Here is a 22,389-nt window from a genome sequence, read left to right as displayed (position 1 = left end):
TTTACAGAATAAAACTAAAATAACAGCCTCATGGAAAGCATTCTGGGAACCAAAATCTGAAGGAAAAAACAGAAAAAGGTTGATGAAGGTTTCTGGTTCCCAGAATGCTTTGCAGTAGGTTGTTATTTTATAGTTTTATTCTGTAAAGACAAAGACTTGTTAATGTTTAATGTCCATTTAACTTTGAACAAACTGTTGCCAGTAAATAACATAAATTAAAAATCTACAGTAAGTTACTGGCAACCAGCTGCAGAACTACAGCAAATTTTTTACAGTGTAGATAACACCCTTACTTCTTGGCTGGGATTGTGTAGAGCCCTTTGAATCTGCACTGAAACTGCATTTTGGAACTTCAACCCGATGATCACCATTGAACTCCACTATTTGTAGAAAAATCCTGGAATGTTTTCCTTAAAAACCTTAATTTCATTTCGACTGAAGAAAGAAAGACATGAACATTTTGGATGACATAATGGTGAGTAAATTATCAGGATTTTTTTGTGAACTGATCCTTTAACAAGATGGCTGTCCAAACCCAACAAAACCGTTCCGGGACAATAAATATTTAAGGCAACACATGACTTCAACTGCACTTCACAGTAAACAAGTCATGAAGCCCGTGGAGACAACATGTGGTTCAGGATAGTAGGTCAGTATCCTCCTAGCACACATGTATTAGAGATGCTTTGCAATGGTTTCTTTTCTTCCTGTTTTGCCTGCATCTACCCTGAATGTGTGTCCCAGAACAGTGTCTTAGCCCCTGTTCCCTGTCACTTCAGGATTAGCTATAAATAGCTGCTCGCCTGGAGTGGTTGAATACACTGAATCTCATCCTCTCTGTAAAGACATTACTGGCCCATTGAGCCTACTGCTTTAACCTACAGAAGTGTACAGAAAGAAAATGGCACTATATTCAGGCGCAAACTGTTTAGAGAGCTCAGACTGTCAAAAACAGACTAAATTTATCCTTGGGTTAACCATAGGCTATATATTCTGTCTGACAGTATCTCTGAACCACAAAACTGATAAGAGCAATGTGAAAAGTTTCTTTGTATAAAATGAGGACAGTGAAGTGTCTCAACTGAGAAATTAGATCATACTTTGTACTTTGAGTCACAAAAACAGGAAGAGACTTATGTTGCATGTCTAGGAGATGGTACAAGACAAAGCACATCAAACATCCCTATTCAAAAACGATTTGAATGTCAATGTCTAACATACATACATAAACCTGTTTTTTATTAGACATCTCACTTTAGGCTGCAAGTTGTAGTAATATCAGACTTACCACAGTATATTCACTAACTGCAAGATGCATGCTGCACATAAAATATGGCAAACACTTTATTGATCTGGCAAGATCTGACTGGCTGGCTTTACAACTTCCAACTTCCAAAACCAAAATAAATGTTGAATACACTACAGTTTAAAAATTTGGGTTCAGTAAGATTTTTAATTATTTATAAAAATGACAAAAAATTAAAAATTAACGCAGTTATTACAGGAGTGGGGCTAGGGTTGGACATCCCACTTACAACTGCTGCTTCTGTCACTTTTTTCTTGACAAGACGTGCATTTACTTAGTCGCAAAACATCCTTATGACCACATCAAACGGGACTTTTCAGACACACTCCAACTTCACTTCAACGCCAGGCGCTAGTCCTATGAGCACGGGAAGGGTACAAGTGATGAGAAGCTTCAGTGAAACAATAATGAGCTGTGGTCAGATGAGATGTTGTCAGGCCATGTGTCAGTAAAAACTAATTTACCTGTCTGTCAGCCATTATACTGTGGAGCATGCTGTAGCCTGTATCATTTCATATTAAAGCGTGAATGAAACCATGCATGTCAGATCTGCGTCACATTCAGCAGCAGCAGCTCTTAAAGTAATAGCATCCAAATTAGCTATTAACCCAGCTGCTGTGATGTCTATTTATCAAAGAACAAAAGAAAAAAGGAAATCAATAACCTTTGTAGCTTTAAGGATTAATCTATAATTAAGTTAGTATTTTGTGTTTGATAACTTTATTCAGTTTCTGTATGCTTCCTACTTGCTGAAGGGCACAGGTAAACTATGAATATATGTGACTCTGGACCACAAAACCAGTCATAAATTGAGTTAAATTGAGTTTTATACATCATCTGAAATCTGATTAAATAAGCTTTCCATTGATGTAAGGATTTGTTAGGATAGGACACTATTTGGCCAAAATACAACTACTGTATTCGAAATCTATAGGTTGGGAAAAAAATCAAAACATTTTAAAGTTGTCTAAATGAAGTTCTTAGCAATGCATATTACTCATCAAAAACGTTTTGATATATTTATGATAGGAAATTTACAAAATATCTTCATTGAACATGATCTTTACATAATATCCTAATGATTTTTTGGCATGAAAGAAAAATCGATAATTTTGACTAGGGATGTAACGATATTTCGTGGTACGATATTTCGCGATGCAAAAATGTTACGATATGTATTGTAGAGTGATGACGATACATTTACGATATGACGACAGTCTAATCCTATTGGTTGAGCTGCCGACGTCTCCTACTCTGCAACAGCGCTGCTTGTGCTTTCATTGCAGAATCAGATGCAGAAATCATTTGAACTGAATATTAGTAGAGCAACATGAGTTCGGCTTTTAAACGGTCTTCAGACAACATGTGAAAGGGCTTTTAAACGGTCTTCAGACAGAGCGTGAACACAAAACGGGACCGTTTGAGAGCAGCGTCAGCGTGTACCGGATTGAGTCCAGAGAGCAAATACCCGTGCCTGTCACCTGCACTGCACCTGACAGATAAATATTATTCCACCGTTACGTCAGTTATAGCGGTTCACCCGTCGGGTAGCACACACATAGAATCTTGCATCGCTAGCAGGTTTAAAGAATTTGACATCTTGACAATTTTATCACTATCAGGTTAAATTTTTAAAAAAAAATTCAGTGACAGACAGACCTATTCAGTTGTTAATTTTAATACAGAAGGTTTCTATTAAACCTTAAAATGTGACCCTGCATGTAAAACTAAGAAAGTTATTGAAATTTGTTTATTTAAAAAAAAAAAAAATCTGTTGTTTGATTTTCAGTTTCATGTTTTAATTTTTGTTCAAAATATCGTGATACGTATCGTATCGTGAACCCAATATCACGATACGTACTGTATCGTGACCTAGGCATATCGTTACACCCCTAATTTTGACCCATACAATGTATTTTTGTCTATGGCTACAAATATAACCTTGTTTATATGTGAAGTTGTTATTTTTTAAAAACCAATAAATGTTCAAGTTGACATGTCTCAATTATACTGTAATGTTGAATGGCTATAGTCAATGGTTACATATTAGGACAAAAAAAATTCCTAGAGACATCAGTAATATTTGTGATACACCTTCAGTCATTAAAAAATATTTAACAAATATTAAAAATATGCTGTCTTTATGTCTTTACTACATTAATTTGAAGATTGAATGTTAAATTATTGCAATATAAAAGTATATTTAAAAACCAATGTTGGGATTAATCGTAATAAAATAAGAAAAAAATGTGTGAATAATTAGTTAAATTTTTTATTTTTTTTTCTATTGACAGCACTAATTTTAACATGAGCCATGTAATGATTACCTTCTTATCTTATCTGTTATCATCCAAAAATTGTGACCCTGGACCACAAAACTAGTCATAAGGGTTAATTTTTCTAAAAGCAATACATCATCTGAAAGCATTTGAAAGCAATGAATAAATAAGCTTTCCATTGATGTATAGTTTGTAAGCACAGAAAAATATTTGGCCAAGATACAACTATTTGAAATTCTGGAATCTGAGGGTGCAAAAAAGTCAAATACTGTGAAAATCACTGTTAATGTTGTCTTAGCAATGCATATTACTAATCAGAAATGTAGTTTTGATATATTTATGGTAGGAAGTTTACAAAATATCTTCATGAAACATGATCTTTACTAATGATTTTTGGCATAAACGAAAAATATAACATATTTTTGGCTATTGCTACAAAAATACCTGGGCTACTTTTGTGTTTCACAGGGTCACATTTTATATCAGAGACTGCCTTTGTGATCATTCTTTAGTAGTGTGTCTGAGGTTTGAGTCTCCTCAAGGAGCTTGGAGCTTAATCACCACTGTGCCTTTGAGCAATGCACTTAACCCAAGGTTGCTCCAGTAGGATCGTGCCTCATGTGACTGATCTACAGTATCACATCACAGAAAAAAACACCCTCTTTCCTGGTAAGCCAATAAATAAAGATTACACACATGGCTAAACAGGCTGTTGCGATATTGAACCTTCAACATCTTACAATTAATATCTGAGCTGTTTTCCAACAAAATCATTTAAACACAAAACACCTCTATCTATATATTGGTATGCTGGTGGGTGAGGACGAGAGAGTGCTGGCAGACATTAATTCTGCATCTTCTGTCCAGCCCAACACTCTCAGATCCTTCACCAGTGCTGGCAGCAGAGACGATGCTCCAAATTGGGTGTCTGTGTAAATCAGTGCAGACAAGGCCTTAGCCTGCCAGAAGCCCTTTGGGAGAAGACGCTCTGGAGTCTTATGTAATTGCGCTATTCCACTGCATCCCACAGGACAGGACCATATCACAGACTGAGGGCTCTGGGTTCAACTATCACCCCTGTTCACATTCACACACTATTGGAACAGACAGAGAAGTAAACTTTCCCAGCAAACATTTCAACCCAAATGAGGGCATCACCCATCTGTAAAGTGGCGCAGAGCACAAATGACTTTTAAATGGAGCTGTAGAGTGTTCGCCTATTGATTTCCTCTCTGACAGGGTGGAATATTTTGGCGGTGGCCACTGCTGGATAAAGCGCTGCTATAGTGTTCGTGGAGCTGTTCAGCGAGGAAGCGGAGGAGAGAAGTTACCTACTGTACACCTCTCAGTTCAGCTCTCCAGGAGCGCGAGGGACTGAAGAGGTGTGAAACAGGTTGATGAAAGAGGAGAATAGGCGAGAGCGTGTGGGGAGATGACTCATGACTACCCGTCTAAACAGGCATCTGGAATACACTGGCGTGGGCGAGAGGAAAAGACCAAGCGTGTGTGTTTGTGTGCAGTTTGTGTGAGTGGTTAAGGAAAGAGGGCGAGTTAGGCAGGATTGAAAGCGCGCCTGCTCTTTTCCTCCCATTCACGAATTTTGCATTCTTTATCAAACATTTACACTACATTTTTACCTCAATGCAGCAGAGCTCCATCTGCACTATCTGAAACAAAGACACCAACTGTTACTGGGGCCCTTTCAAAAGATACTAATGTGTACACTTTAGGTATTAATATGTTAGGGGATATGTTAGGGGATAAATAAGGTACAAGAGAAAATTGTTGTTCAAAATTGTTGAATAAAGTCGTTTTTTTTGTTTTCTTGTTGCTTCATAATTTTAAGGTTAAACCACTGATGTGACTATTTTAATGATGTCCTTACTACCTTTCTGGGCCTTGAACGTGGTTGCTCTCAGATTTCATCAAAAATATCTTAATTTGTCTTCAGAATATGAATGAAGGTCTTATAGGTTTGATAGTGATAGTAAGTAATCAATGACAGAATGTTTGGGCGAACTAGCCTTTTAATAAAGACTAGAAGCGGCACAGAAAAATAAACTGAATATAATTAAAGGTTAAAAATGTGTAAAACTATGTAAAAACAAACAACACATTTATAAACCATTTACAAATTGCTTCCAATCAAAAGTTGACTCTAATTCATTCTGTAGATTATTCCTACATTTGAGCCGTCCAGTTTTATAAAGCACTTTTTAACTGTAATTTATAAAAATACAAATAAATTTATTGTCGTTCCATTTACTACCAATTAAATGTTTTTGAACAGTAAGATTTTTAATGTTTTTTTAAAGTCTCTTCTGCTCACCAAGCCTGCATTTATTTGATCCAAAATACAGCAAAAGCAGTAATATTGTGAAATATTTTTACTATTTAACATAACTGCTTTCTATTTAAATATATTTTAAAATGTAATTTATTCCTGTGATCAAAGCTAAATTGTCAGCATCATTACTCCAGTCTTCAGTGTGTCCCATGATCCTTCAGAAATCATTCTGATATGCTGATTTGCTGTTCAAGAAACATATTTAAAAGAGAATATATTTTTTCAGTATTCTTTTAATGAACAGAAATATCTAAAGATCAGCATTTATCTGAAATGATGTTCTTCTGAACTTTCTATTCATCAAATAAACCTAAAAAAAAAACTCTACTTAGCTGTTTTCAATGGAATAATAATAATAATGTTTTTAAGCAGCAAATCAGAATATTAGAATGATTTCTGAATTATCATGTGACACTGAAGACTGGAGTAATAATGCTAAAAATTCAGCATTGAAATCACAGGAATAAGTTACATTTTAAAATATATTCAAATATAAAAATATTTTTTTTAAATCTGTTTTTGCTGTACTTCCTTGTTTGCTTGGTGAGAAGAAAATACTTCTTTAACATTAAACATTAAAAATTTTACTGTTCAAAAACTTTTGACTGGTAGTGTATAATTTGAAAATGTATTTCTCTTATAGTATTAATAAACTGATAATTGATTCTATCATCTTGTGACACTCCCAAGTCTCCATAAATATAGCACCGCTGCTAAAAATATCAAAACTAAAAACAGAAAGTCTAGATCAAAAGCGTTTATAAGTCAGGCAGTTAAAAATAGTCCACATTTCAAGAACACTGCATTCTGTTCTTTTATGTTGCACCACATTCAGTGTCTCATCTAAAAACTCACTAAGAAACTTGTATTCTTGAAAATATGTACATGCATTAGGCTGTCATCATGTGATTCATACATCCCAACATAGCATAAACAGCTTACAGACTAAAATGCTGTTTACACCTTGTAATGTACATACATCTACAGACTGTGTGAGTCAATGCCAGTCACAAACTGAAAGTTTTAAGTGAAAACCTGGCACGGCATGTTACTAGATTTGACTGAATCCACTAAAGTGACAGCAGGTAAGATTTAGGTTGGCAGGTTTTTTACATCTTCACTCCAGGAGAGCCACAGGAGGTCTGTGAGGCTGTGTGGAGAAGTGTGTAAAAGAAAAGAGGTGTTAAAGCAGCCGCTCTGAAACCAGTGGGGAAGGATAGTGTCCTAATGGTTCAAGAAAGCATTAGGGAGAGTTCAGGGATTCAGGACTAGAAAAGGATCTTGATTTTTATGGTGCAGTGTTAACCAGGGTAATTTGGCTTGGTTTGGTTTGACATTTCGGTGTCTAAAAGTGATGAAACTTTTAAAAAGTGATAGCTCACCCAAAAATGACAATTTCCCCATGATTTACTCACCCTCAAGCCATCCTAGGTGTATATGACTTTCTTCTTTCAGATGAATGCAATCAGAGTTATTTTTAAAAATGTCCTGGCTCTTCCAAGCTCTATAATAGCAGTGAATGGGTGTTGAGATTTTAAAGTCTAAGAAAGTGCCTCCATCTATCATAAAAAGTACTCCACACAGCTCTGAGGGGTTAATAAAGGCCTTCTGAAGTGAACCAAGTTTTGTTTACAGCAAAGGAAAAAAGGTCTCCTATTGGCTTACACTGAAATACTCCAACTTTTTTCTTTACAAATCCTCATTTTGTACTTTGTACTTCGTAATTTGTGACCGCTGTTTTGTTTTGCTCTCTCCACTACGCTTCTGCATTCATCACTGTGTTCACCTACATCCTATGTCATCCGCTACAATGCCACTCTCTCGTATACACGTGTATGCCAGTTAGCGAAAGCTAGAAATTACGGTTTAAAGTGTGAAATATGGATATTTTCTTACACAAATTCATCGGTTCGCTTCAGGAGACCTTTAATAACCTCCTAGAGCCATGTGGAGTACTCTTCATGATGGATGGTTGCACTTTATTGGACTTCAAAATATCAACACCTGCTATTATAAAGCTTGGAAGAGCCAGGACATTTTTTAATATAAGACGAAAGTCATATACCTTGAATGGCTTGAGGGTGAGTAAATCATGAGGTTATTTTTTTATTTTTGGGTGAACTATCCCTTTAAGTGTCCAAATACTTAAGAAATGACTGTACTGTAGCTATGGAGGGGTGGGTATGTGGCATCACTTTTAACCCAGCTCAGTTGAAGATGACGAAGTATGGCGTACTGGAGGCCCTCCATCACACTGCTGGCATTTCGCAGCAGTTAAAAGGCTGGCTGTGTGTCCTGGAGCAAGATGATGGCAGTAGTACCACCTGAATGACCAGTCAGATCAGCTGCACTAACTCAAGCTCTCACCTTTTACACATCCTTAGAGACACCCAGGTAAAAAAAACAACAACTAAGCTGTCTGTAAATGTGGGCACTAAAATCCCTATTGCAAATATAAAACACACTGTTAAAAACACCTCACAAATAGAGTGCAGTGCAGATGGTCCTTCACTCCGCTCCACCCATCTGAATTCCCCTGGCCCACGTCCATTATCATAACCATGACTTATTCATGCTTTCTCTATTTGCGCAAACATTTGCATAAATAGCTCCAGCCTGATCCCGTGAGCGTGATGCAACAAAATGAGGAAACAAACAAACAAAAACGGCATTATTAGAGTCTAGCTAGACTTCGTGCCGTTAGTGATAACGCCGTTGAGTCATGCAGTTTGAGAGGAGCAGCTGAAATGAGAAGTGGGGGTCAGCCGTAATGTAATTTCAGAGCTCATCAGTCGCACTGATGCCGTTTACACAGGTGGGAGAGTGGATGAATGTGCCAAGCGCTTTATTGATACACATGGTTTGTGAAATGAGAGAGCCAGCCATCAGATTGTGCAAAATAGGGCTATGGATGTAGCTGTGATTTATAACTGCAATATGTTTGATGAATAGCATATAAATGGTATCACAACAATGGGCATCACTTGCAGTTTACATTTGTATTTGAGTCTTTTTAACATGACTCAAAGTGTTGAATAAAATGATTTATAACATTTCACAATATTGCTGTTTTTACCGTTTTTAAACATTAGAAATCTTCTGACCGCAAACTTTTCAATGTTCTTTTTCAAACCGCAAGCAACTTTCTGTCATAGTAATGGTGGCTGGAAATTCAAGGGGGGGGGGGGGTGATGTTAATATACACACCCACACATATCACAGTGTGATATATCGCTTCCAGAGAAGACAGGGACGTATTAAACTTGTGGGATGTGAAAAAGTTGGCCTGTAAATAACAAGTGTTACTGCACACTCAGGTTTGAGTGTGTGCTTTCGAGGATAAATAGCAAAAGTACAACTTGTTCTCAGTTATTGATCAAATATGATAAAGAAACAGCCCTTTGGGACATATTTCACTGCACTGTAAGAATGAGAAAGACAGAAAAGACAAAAAGAGATACAGAAAGATGTTAGGATAGAGAAGAAACAGAAATCAGGCAGATATTGATTGGGGGATGAATTTGGAGCTGTCAAGAGAGAGCAAAAAGAGATAAAGGATGTTGAGGGTAAGTAGCGTAACAGAACAGGAGACAGAGAGGAGAAGTTAAGGAGAGAGTCTGCTGCACTACAGGGATTTGGATTATAGACTCCACTTCTGATCTGAGTCTCTATCGAGTGTGTGTGTGTGTGTGTGTGTGTGTGTGTGTGTGTGTGTGTGTGTGTGTGTGTGTGTGTGTGTGTGTGTGTGTGTGTGTGTGTGTGTGTGTGTGTGTGTGTGTGTGTGTGTGTGTAATAATATTTGTGGTGTAAGAAATCAGCAACAGATTCTCAGCTAACAGGAATCATCACCTGCACCCATTGCTTTCTCCATCACTGAAACATGTCCAAACTAACTCTGAGTCTCTGTGACACATAATCTGATCCCAGAACAGCATGTCGTCCTCCTACACAGGGGTTTAGATGGCCATCCTCTCTTAAAGGCATAGTTCACACAAAATTGAAAATGATATTATTTACTCACCCTCATGTTGTTCCAAATCAGTATGTTCCAGTTTTTTTTTTTTTTTCTCCTTGGAATACAAGATGACAGGATGTTCACGCTGCTCTTTTCCATAAAATGAAAGCATATAGCAACAAGGTGCTTTGAATAGGGCCCAATGATTTCAGTGTTGTGGAAAACGCATAATCCAGTCATAAAAACCGAATTTACTGTATAACACAGAATTTCACGGAATTTGCCAAATTTTGGACGATTAAAACCAAAAGTAGCAAATAAAATGGTGATATGGACTAGTGCCTGTAAATATTAAACCGCAAAACTACCACACACACTAAAGCGCGCCTGATGTTCACAGTGTTTTTAGTCTCTGCTGCCTCATAAAGGATTATATGAAAACAAACAATTTCCAAAACTGCTGTGAAAGTCACTTTATGAGCATTTTACCATTTCTTTTTGAGAAAAACTATCCTCATATCATATGCAAACAAAAACTTAAAGGTCTTCACAGCAACCTGTCAAAAAAGTTTGGTTTAACTTGAAGAAATTGTGACAGAAATATATTATTTAAGGTAATGACAATACTACTATTACTAATACAATTATTATTAACATTTTTAAGGAACATTTACCAGAAAAATTCTTTGTGAATGTGAATACACAACACAGATTTTCTATATATATATATATATATATTTTTTTTTATTATTATTATTATTATTATTTTTATTATTAAGTATCCCTACTTTAATAATTTAAAAAATTATTAAGTAGGGATGCTTGAGATTACTAAAACCTTACAAATGGAATCTGGAGAATCAATGTAAAACACTGTAAATCATTTTACAATTTAACAGTAATTTATTATTTTTAACAAAAATTACATTTTCAAAGCCTTTTATACATTTTCTTTTTTCTCAAATCAATGGAAATTTGGTAAAAAATAAAACTTGATTTGAGAAAAAATTAAACATATAAAAAAAAAAATACATTGCTGTTAAATTGTGTAAGTTCCATGATCTCAATTAATTAGACATGTAATTTTGAATTTAACCATTACAACAGAATCCAGAAAAATTCAAATGGAAAAATGTAATTCGGAAATAAATAAATGGAATTTGGGAAAAAATAAAAGAGCTTTCATAAGGCCCTATTTAAATCTCCAAGAAAGCATCCTAAAATTAGTTTGCACTACATGTATGATATATTCCACATCTTATAACGCCATGTCCACACTAATACGTTTTTGTTTGAAAACACATTTTTCTTTCTCTTTTGGTCTTTCGTCCACACCGAGATGGCATTTTTGTCAAGGAAAACAGAGCTTAGAAACGCTTAGTTTTCAAAACGCTCTTCAAAGTGGATAAATTTGTAGTGTGGACTGTGAAAACTTAAGCTTTTGAAAATGATAAGGCGTGTTTGGTCATGTGATGCATATTGTACCAATAGACATCTATAGCAGTATCTGTGCCTGTTGTGTGTTATTCACTTTCACACTGTTGCTAAAGACATTTACATTTGTACACTCTTCATATTACAGTCCTAAAAAGATGACAGAAAATGTACTCACAATGTCAGTGTGGATGAGAAACTTTTGGAAAATGCTTGAAAACGCTAATGTGGACGAAAACTTAGTTTTCAAATGTATTCGCATTAATGTAGATGTAGCCTAAAGCCATATGTGAAGGTTTTTATAACAAACAGACAAAAAGCTATCATTTGAAATATGAAATATTGAAAAATAAAAAATAAAAATGCTGTAAAAACTTTTACTTAGAAAATCCTAGTAATTTTAACAAATAATTACAAAGAAACATCAAGTCACACATTGCATGTAACATAAACAAAAATTTGAAGTAGAAAAAACTAAAATAGTACTCTAAAATATACTCAAATAATCTCTGTTTTATTTACAGCTTCAGGGAAAAAAACTGTATGTGCAACTTTTGGTACTATTATGGAGCTTTGGTATACTTTTTGAAGGTTGTCTCTGTTCCCCTTCACTTTTGTTGCATGAAAAAGAGCAGTGTGAACTTTCTGCCAAACATCTCCTCCTTTGTTCCGCTGAGGAAAGAAAGCATTCGGAACGACATGAGGATGAGTAAATTTCATGATGACAGAATTTTCATTTTAAGGTGAACGATTCCCGTCACCCTTGATGGAATGCTGCTTATAAGCATGTTTCATAAGAAACCCATGACTTTCTTTGCAAATTCAGTCACGTCCGAGCAGAGCTTCAGTCAGACTGAATAATAGATCTGCAGTACTCCAGTCTGTCTCTTCATAAGTCTTCCCCTCCTTCTCTTTTTCACTCGTGTCCTCTTGTTTGCAGCAAGATTCAGACAGATAAAAATTTACCACAAACAGACAAGGAAAAAGATTCCCTGCACCCAACTCACCCTTGCTCCTCCGAGACCATCAACAACTCTATACGACACAGAAATGAGGTAGTAATGACCGTGAAAATAAACCATTACTGAATAATTGATTAGGCACATGTTTGTCAGCAGTAATGGCACTGTATCTATGACAACTAAATTATCCATCAATCTAGAGCTGCATTCCAGCCATGCGTAAACAATTCATATGTCATCCAGCACAGTGGCAGAGACGAGCGCATTTGTGTGTTTAGGTTTGAGGTGACTGCTGATAGCTTACCCAGTGATCTGAGAGTCTGAAAAGAAAAACACTTTACAATCACATTCACAACATGTTTGGACAATCTTAGTACTCTACGAGATTCCCTTAACATGAAGACAATACAGCATTCAGCCGCATGCAGGACCCCATAACAATCGGACCCGTGTACAAACGACATTAGCAACCCTCATGCATCTGAAAACATCTGACAGGAAGAGCCAGATTGATGGAAAAGAAAAACAAAGAGACAGAGGGTCCAAGCTAGCTCTTTGAAAGCAGTAACGTTATCATTTGTGAAACAGATGGGCAGCAGTTAAACAGATATCCATCTAATGTAAACCTGATGTGTGGGGAGAGGGGTGTCTGAAAATAAGTGCAGGGCTAAGACAGAGAGATACAGAGAGAAGAGCGAGTAAAGGACAAGCTGTGTTATTAAAGGGGAGGGGCTTAAGGTAAGGGGGTGGAGTTTGATCTATAGAAGTAAGTAGTACATGCTTGTGAATCATCATCATCATCGTCCACTCACTCAATTAAATTAAAGGGTAAGTGATCAAGAGGCTGCAATATAAGGCATACTTTACAATCTGGGTCTTTTGTATTTACAGGGCTCTACACTAAAGCATGTCATTTATAAACTAGTGTCAATGTAAAAATGTATTTAGTCACACAAGTACAAGTAACACCTGATCAAAACTCATGGCTTTTAAATCAAGTTTTGAAAGTGCATATAACACCGTATCCTTCTTTTTGTCCTATCTAGCCATGACAGCGATAAGCATAATTTTAGAAATGGTTTCTATTTCTGCGAAATAGAAACATAGAAACTATGACAGTGATAATCTCAGGTGCTGATTTTGTGCTTTATTCGATGTGAGATCTAATGTGAGTTTGAATATCATGTAGCGTGACATTTATAGCCATACCGAAAGCAACAACAGATCTTGAAAATAAATGAAAGCAAACATGTACATTAAAACTGCGAACCAACAAGCATATTCCATACCAAAGATGGTATCAGTTACTCAGTATGTAGTTTTAATAATGTTAAAAAGGTTTAATTAGATTATCAACTTGTTGTCACGGCTGGTGTAGACAGCCAAATTGCTTGTCGCTGGAATCTTGTCGCATCTAGTGTAGTTAGGACACGGTGTAAGACTCCTGTGTTATTGCACTTGTCTAGATTTAGTTTTCTTCCTGTATAAAAATGGTACAAACAGCATAGGCTGAATTTTTAAGCGAAATAATTTGTGACCCTGGACCACAAAACCAGTCTAAAGTAGCACGGATATATTTGTAGCAATATCCAAAAATACACTGTATGTCAAAATTATAGATTTTTTTTTATGCCAAAACTCATTAGGGTATTAAGTAAAGATCATGTTCCATGAAGATATTTTGTAAATGTCCTACTGTAAATATATCAAAACTTACTTTTTGATTAGTAATATGCATTTTTCTAACCAACTTTAAAGGTGATTTTATTAGTATTTAGATTTTTTTGCACCCTCAGATTCAAAACTTTCAAATAGTTGTATTTTGGCCAAAAATCCTATCCTAATAAATCATACATCAATGAAAAGCTAATTTAATTTAAAAAATTTACTCTTATGACTGGTTTTGTGGTCCAGGGTCACATTTTAGGTATTCTAAAGTATAAGCTATAAAGAGTATTACTTAGACATGCAGACATCTAGTCAAGTAATTTAAATATTCATGAAACATCCCTTTGCAATTCATGAATTTCGTCTGACTTTTAGCTATTAAGTAAGGTCTAAAGTGTGGATTTCATGTAACTTACAGCATTTAGACACTTTCAAGGAAAATGTAAAACATTTTTTTTATTAAAAAACATTTAATAAATAATATATGATATTGTTATAATTTTATATAATTATATAATGCAATACACAATACATTATATAATGCAATACATAACACCATTAGTTAAAATTCTGTCATTAATTACTCACCCTCATGTTGTTCCAAACCCATAAGGGGTTTGACCCTGCATAGATTAGATAGCAACACAACTGAAACTTTCAAGGCCCAGAAAGGTAGTAAAGACATCACTAAAATAGTCCATGTGATATCAGTGGTTCAACTGTAATTTTATGAAGCTACGAGAATACTTTTTGTCCACAAAGATTTATTGATGTCCTTACTACCTTTCTGGGCCTTGAAAGTTTTAGTTGCACTGCGGTCTGTGTAGGGTCAGAATTTCATTGGATTTCATCAAAAATATATTTGTGTTCTTATGGGTTTGAAACAACATAATGGTGAGTAATCAATGACAGAATTTTTATTTGTGGGTAAGCTTTCTCTTTAACTTGGATATAAATGTTTCTGAAAAAATATGTGAGTGTAGAGCCCTGATTTGTGCCTCTAAATATAAGTACAGAGCCTCAGGTAAGGTGACATCATCAGGTAATCACTAGTGAATACAGATCTGAAGGATCATGAGCACAGGTCTGCATTCAGCACAGACACACACACAGAGAAAAAGAGAGTGTGTCCTTCGGGCATTCAACATTGCAGACTTCAAGCAGTTTCTACAAGACACAAATATGGCTCACGAACAGAAAATGCACAAGTCAGATGCTTTTAAGAAAAGGCAAAAAAACAAAAGCAAGTTCAAATGAAACTTAAACTTAAGTAAAAGATACAAAGAAAAACGTGGATGTGTTGCACACAAACCTTCGGGCTCTGAGTTTTCTTTGAGGACGACTTGCTTCAGTGGGCAGCAGAAGATTTCATGACACTTAGCACGAAAAGGGGAGCCTTTACCCCTTATATCCGCAGAATGGATGGAATCCTGCCGCAACATAATGTACTCCTGGGTACCTGGAGCAGCGTCATCCTGGACTGCGGTCGGGCCATAACAAAATGAACGAAGGGTTAGAAAGGGAGAGAGCGCTCAAAGCAACAAAACTCATTCAACACAATGAGAGAAATACGTAAAGAAAAGACACAAAGTATAAATGACAACAACAAGGTCATAATAATAATAATAATAATAATAATAATAATAATAAGCAACAACAGTAACAAGATTAGCAGAACACATATAATAGCTTGATATAGAGAAGAAAGAGAAGGAGAGAAGGTAAGAGACAGAAAAGCATAATACACAGTAGGACTGGGCGATATGTCAAATACATTCAATGATTTCATAATATAATCAAATTGTGTAATTACATTAATGTGAATATCACAATCATTCCTTGTTGCACATTGTCTTAATTTTGACAGATTTAAAGAGTTGGAAAGTTCAATTCATGACCATGGACCATAAAAACCAGTCATAAGGGTCCATTTTTTTATATACATCATCTGAAAACTGAATAAGTTTTCCATTGATGTATGGTTTGCTAGGACAATATTTGGCCGAGATACAACTATTTGAAAATCAAATTTAAAAAAAAAAAAAAATATTGAGAAAATCTCATTTAAAGTTGTCCAAATTAAGTTCTTAACAATGCATATTACTAAACAAAAATAAGTTTTGATATATTTACAGTAGGAAATTTACAAAATATCTTTATGGAACATGATCTTTATTTATTATCCTAAGAAAAATCAATAATTTTGACCCATACAATGTCTTTTGCATATTGCTACAAATATACTTATGCTACTTAAGACTTGTTTTGTGGTCCAGGGTCACATTTGTTTAAGTAAATTAGTTCAAATTGTCTATTTCAAAATACAATTCACTTATCAAACTTATTATTATTAAAAATGTATGTACATATATGTTAAAGTCTGTATGACTATGCAGTGGTTTTAATGAGAACAATTAAATATCATTATTTCTTGTTCATTTAGTGAAAATCAGTGTGGAAAACAACTACACTGTTATTTCTATTTGTTATTTTATCTTATATCTTGCATCAAATATTTTAAATTTAGTTTAATGCAAGAAATAAACTACAGCAAAAATGCAGTTAAAATGACTGTTTTGTTTAAATGATTGCTCATTAAAAAGAAAAAACACTCAAGATATAAATTTAAACATTGTGAAAAATAATGAAAAATAATTGTAGTTATATCGCCCAGACCTAATACACACTACGTCACAATGATTGAAACAATATGACAGCAGTTAGTTAAGCATTGGGATCTGGGATAAGGTGGTAAAGTCAGAGCAGGCAGGGGATTTGGAGCTTTTCTGGCTCTAATCAACTTAAAGGTGTTGTATGGTTGTTCAGGTGCAACTTCAGGTGCATGAAAAGAAAACAAAAATGTCTGAAATCCAATATTTCAGAGAGTGAGGTGCAGGGCCAAGAGTGCATAAAAGGACAGAGCCCCCAAGCAAACTTACTGTGTTAGATCGAGATATATCAAAAGTCTGTTTCTAAAGTGATTTCTTCAGTACTAGAGAAAGTCAATCCTGTGAAAGCATGCATCATCTTCCAGCACAGGCATATTCTGCATCACACATGCACAGAGGAAGCACCTCAAACTGCATATTGGACATTATTTGCATATAATGTTCACATATGAACAGCTGTCATTGTTCCAGGACTGATAATGAGCTAATATAACCAGACTCCTATCCTGTCTTAAATATTAATTTTGTCATTTCTGTAAAGCTCTGACTTTGAGGAAAGCTAAAAACAAAACCCTTAAGGATGTTTTTGAGAGAAAAACATCTTTCTGCATGGACTGTCATTAAAAAAGTTTGTAATTCTGATGTTATTTGACCTTGACCTCTGAACCTTTCAATGACACAAGTGCAGGCTATTGCTTGCTGTACTAATTCAGGCACGTTGTGAGAGGTTAATAGAGGGTTTCATTTCCTGGCACTTGCACAGTCTCTCACTTCTCCCTGAGATGAAATGTACTAATAAAATTCACGCTGCTGTTTTATAGCATCTCCTTTTTCCACTGTCATGATTTGAGGCCAAACACTACTACTGCCAGTGTTTAACAGCAGGGCTATTAAAACTCTTCCTAGTGCCCCTTTCTCTCTCTCTCTCTCTCTCTCTCTCTCTCTCTCTCTCTCTCTCTCTCTCTCTCTCTCTCTCTTTCAGACATGTTATTAAAGACAAAAACATGAATGGTGGTTAAGAGAAGACCTGTCATCATCTCCGTACGGTCTTCACTGGTAGGCTTAAGTACACACAGAAACACTTGGGGACCAATTTACTTAGGTATGAAGTGCAGGTGCTCTGACAGCCACCTTCTATTTTAAGCCATGAAATCTATTATATTGCAGAATGAAGGCTGGATTTCCTTCTGGTGAAGGAAGTCAGTTATGTGGCATTTTTTACCTAACTTTTTACAAAACCACAATAATATGCTGACTTTGCAAATGTTGATTTTAAAGTATTTACCCTCCCTAGTTTAGTCATATTTTGTAGCCAAAATTATTAAAAGGAAATATGGAGAATTGTTATATTAAATGAGGATGGGCACAAGACATTTTTTTTTGGATAAGTAGAAAACTGCTTAGTCAACATTATTGACTATATGTTTTATATTTTTCATAATGTAAAAGATTTTCATTGTCAAATAGTTGATCAATCTCACAAAATGAATATAAAATAATATATATACAGTGTATATATATATATAAACACTAAATAATAATAATAATAATAATACAATTATTATTATTATAATTATTATTAATATTATTTAAAAAAAATTAAATTATAAACAATAAAAATACATAAAACTTAATATTATAAAATCTTTATTATTAATAAATAGTAAAAAAAATAATTACATAAAAACAATAAAATAAACTAAATAAACAACTAAAATAAACAACTAAAAAACATAGTAAAATAATTATAGATTTTAAAATTTATATTAAAAATTATAGATGAAATAAAAAACAATCAAATAAAACAATTAAAATATAATAAATAATTACAAATACACACACACACATACATACATATATACCTTAATAATAATAAGGTTTTTATGATAATGCTATAATAAATTTTATTATTATTATTATTATTATTATCATCATTATTATTATTATTATTATTATTATTATTATTATTATTTAAAAATTATAATTCAATAAAAACAATTAAAAAACAAAAAAACTAATCAAATATTGATAGATATACACACATACATTTATTTATTTAATAATAATTATTATTATTATTAAGTTATATATTTTACCTTTATAAACAAAAAATAAAATAACAATACATACAACTATTTATATAATTATAAAACACACACACACACACACACACACACACACACATAATATATATATATATATATATATATATATATATATATATATATAAATAAAAATAAAAAAAACAATTAAATAAAATAACTGAAAAATATAATAAAATAATTATAGATATATGCCCACACAAACATACGTACAACATAGTAATAATAATAATCATTATAGTTTTTTGTATTAATAAATACAAAATGTATACACTATCTAGTGTTTATGTGGATAGATTTTTCTTCAAGGGCACATTCTGCCAGGTTCTCATAATTATGCGCAGCCTTGAGGCTATAGGTTCTTTTCATTTACACAACCTGAAGGGGAACAGTCCATTATTCTCTCCAGAACGCAGTCTCCTTTTGTCTCCAATGCATTCTGAAGGTCTTAGTCCATCAATGGTTATTAATAGCCATGTTAACAGCAGCCCCATAAACCTCAATTAAAAATGAGGGGCATATTTAGGACTGAACCACGCTAAAACTGCTCTTTACGACTTGGAGTGGCACGACGTGCCAAACTGTGATAGAGAGTGCACGGATGGGTCGCGGGACGCCTGATGGATATGCAGCCTGTCGTAGCTCCGCCCTCTCTATCAGCTGGGCCTTCAAAATGAGCTGTCAGCCCGTGGCCTGATGGGATATGATCTACAGCTCATGGTTCTGCCACCACATCAGCCCAGCGCTGATGAATGTCCCTGTCCGTGGTGCTGAAAGCGAGTCACTGACACTCCAGAGAGGAACTTGATGGAAGAAAGGATTTAATGGCACAGAGTGCATAACCTTCCGCTGTTTACATCACCTTGCCCTCTCAGCTCCTGAGTTGAAGGTATCGTGTCGCAAGTTGGATGCAAAATGACTCTTAATCAAAGGAAGGCAATAAAAGTCAAAAACCAAATGATTGGTGATGGCTTAATCTATAATAGTCCAGAAGTGTACATGGGTTACAGTTACCCTGCATGTCAAAGATCAGAACAGTTAATTTACAAGGGCCTAAATGCACAAAGGCTTCAAGGACGCCATCAACCGCTCTGAATTATGACCCTGCCGCAGTTTGAACATTTAGGCCGAGAGCTCACAGCAGATTGAGGTCACGAAGTTTAAGCAGTGAGACAGATTTAGAGGTGGACTGTCTCAGTTTGTACAATTCAAATGAGGGGAAGTCAGAAGCCATTTCAATCACTCTCATTTCACACGAAATGCCAGTTAACCATCTGATGGAAATTAACACGAGAATGTCGCCATCAGCTGCTCCGCAGCCCTTGGGGAGTGTTCGCTTAAAATACCAGCACTTTAAATATCATGTGTATCTGAGTCAAGACTACTTTTCCGGTCTCTTGGGATCTTCTTCTAAGTTCCGCAGCCTTGAGGAAATGGATTTAATTTTTATTGCTGTGTCATTCTCAAGCTCCGTAAGCTGTGGTGAAATCGAGCTGTTCTTTACATCAGTAAACCTCTTTTATTCTCTGCTTAAAGACAGAATCCATATTTTCCACAGCTTCAAATGCCTTAGAGCAGTCAACGTTCTTCAGAAGAAGAAAAAAGGCTGGTGCCAAAGTAGGGGTTCTTTTTAATGATTTGACTGACCTGAACATTCCCTAACTAAATTTAAAGGGACAGTTCAACCCAAAATGAAAATTCTGTCATTCATTACTCACCCTCATTTTGTTCCAAACCTGTAAGATCATGGTTTATCTTTAGAACATAAAAGATATTTTTTACTTGATACATAGTTCTTAGATATTCTTATGTCCTAAATAACATTTTGAGAGTCGTTAAGAAAGCCAGACGCCAGCTTTACAATACAAGCTTTAATTTTGAGATTACTATTATTCATATAAATTAGAATTTAAAGTTTGCATAGATGCTGAAAAATAGAATATTAATGTGATGAGAACATCTAAATAAATGGTTTACAAATAATAAAATATATTTTTTTATTATTTGAATTTTATTGTGATTTTATAACAACAAAGCACAAACAAACAAACAAAACTTTTAATAATTTGTAGAATTTTTTTCTGGTTTATAAGAAAATTGGTATTTAAAATTTTTGTTAATTGGTTAAAAAAATGGTTTCTATAATCATTACAAATCATTCTACAATCAGTACAAATATTTTCACTTTTCAAATGAATGCTGAAACAACATAAAAACAATATTTATTTGAAACATTCAATATATTTTTAATGCTTTTTATGTACTATGAATAAAGGCCAAATTACTGATACAAACACTAATACTGATGCTGCTACTGCAAATTATCAGATTGATTTTTATCGAGGCACTCTAGTGAAAGCATGTCAAAGACTGGATTGACACAGATGAAATTGTTGACTAAAGTCTTTTTTTCTTTGTGCACAAAATGTTTTCTCATAGCTTCATAACATTACGGCTATTTTAACAATGTCCTTACTACCTTTCTGGGCCTTGAACATGGTAGTTGCGTATCCTAATTTGTTTTCCGAAGATGGACAAAGGTCTTACAGGTTTGGAACAACATGAGGGTGAGTAATTAATGACAGAATTTTCATTTTTGGGTGAACTGTTTTTTTTTAATGTTGACAAAGTATTACAAATATTATAACTTTTATTTTAAGTGAACTTAAATATTCACATTACAATAAATTTAAGACGCTGTCAAAACATCAATCCAATCAAAACATCCTGTCAATCCAAGTGAACAAAAAAATGTAGAACCATTTCAAATGAATTCCCCAAAATTCTAACGTGTACTAATTAAGAAGTTACTATTTCATCTGATCTGTTTCATTATTACATGATGACCATACTGAGCCAACCAACATTCTAATTTTAAATGCTGTCAGAAGTTTTATGCTTTAATAATCATCAAAAACCCTTTTAACAAACCCCACGAAACACTTTCCTGTCACGCGTCCTCATCCAAGCAACACCCCACACTTTCTAACTCAGGAACACATGAGAGTGTAACAGAGTCATCTCACACCCTTCATCATCACCCCCACCTCCCTGTCACATCAGCCTATTTAACACAACACAGACCACCTGATGCCTCCCTCCCACAGGAACACACAGCTATGACGCACAGGCGATGCCTGATTCTCCCAGCAAGTCTGACACGCTCCGCTCCTCCCGGGCCATTCAGTCAGTGACTAACAGCTAATCAGAGGCCACCCAGAAATGGCCCTGAACAGGCTTTTATGACCCCTGCCATTTCCAAAGACAAATCTGCTGGAAATGGCCAAGTGAACTTACGTCACAGGCCCATAAGAGCAGGATGGATGGGGTAAAATGAGTCACAGTCCTGTCACTAAAATCAATCCTGGCTTTATTTAAATAAATTAAAAAAAAAAAAAAAAAGAAAGAAACGTAAATGAAAAAAAAAAAAATGTATATTTTTTGTTGCTGAATAGAACTGCAAAATTGGTCTGTCACACCTACATGACTCATGTGGTGGAAAAGTTACACCTCCAGGTTTAATTTAAAATGGAAACAAGCATGAAGATGATTGCAACAGCAAACATGTAACAAGAACACCAGCAATCATGAGGAGCAGAACGACATCACTTAGGGCCCTACTGACAGGTTTTGTTGACAAGTGGTTCAAAAGATTTATTGAATCGTA

The 22,389-nt window shown here is 34.8% G+C and overlaps 1 protein-coding gene across 4 annotated transcripts in view; it reads right to left on the bottom strand.

Moving 5' to 3' along the window:
• Positions 1–22,389, bottom strand: part of fgf13a (fibroblast growth factor 13a) — a 163,286-nt gene that overhangs the window by 76,318 nt on the left and 64,579 nt on the right. For 3 of the 4 annotated variants that reach the window (XM_073820598.1, XM_073820597.1, XM_073820599.1), the window contains exon 3: positions 15,264–15,431. The exons of the other annotated variant lie outside the window; for it this stretch is intronic. In XM_073820598.1, the coding sequence (XP_073676699.1) occupies positions 15,264–15,431 (168 nt within the window). The remainder of the gene's footprint in view (positions 1–15,263; positions 15,432–22,389) is intronic. 4 annotated transcript variants of the gene reach the window in all.

The sequence above is a fragment of the Garra rufa genome, chromosome 16 (assembly GCF_049309525.1).
Source record: "Garra rufa chromosome 16, GarRuf1.0, whole genome shotgun sequence".
NCBI lineage: Eukaryota > Metazoa > Chordata > Actinopteri > Cypriniformes > Cyprinidae > Garra > Garra rufa.
Note: the sequence above shows the minus strand (reverse complement) of the source record. Positions and strands in the feature narration are given on the sequence as shown.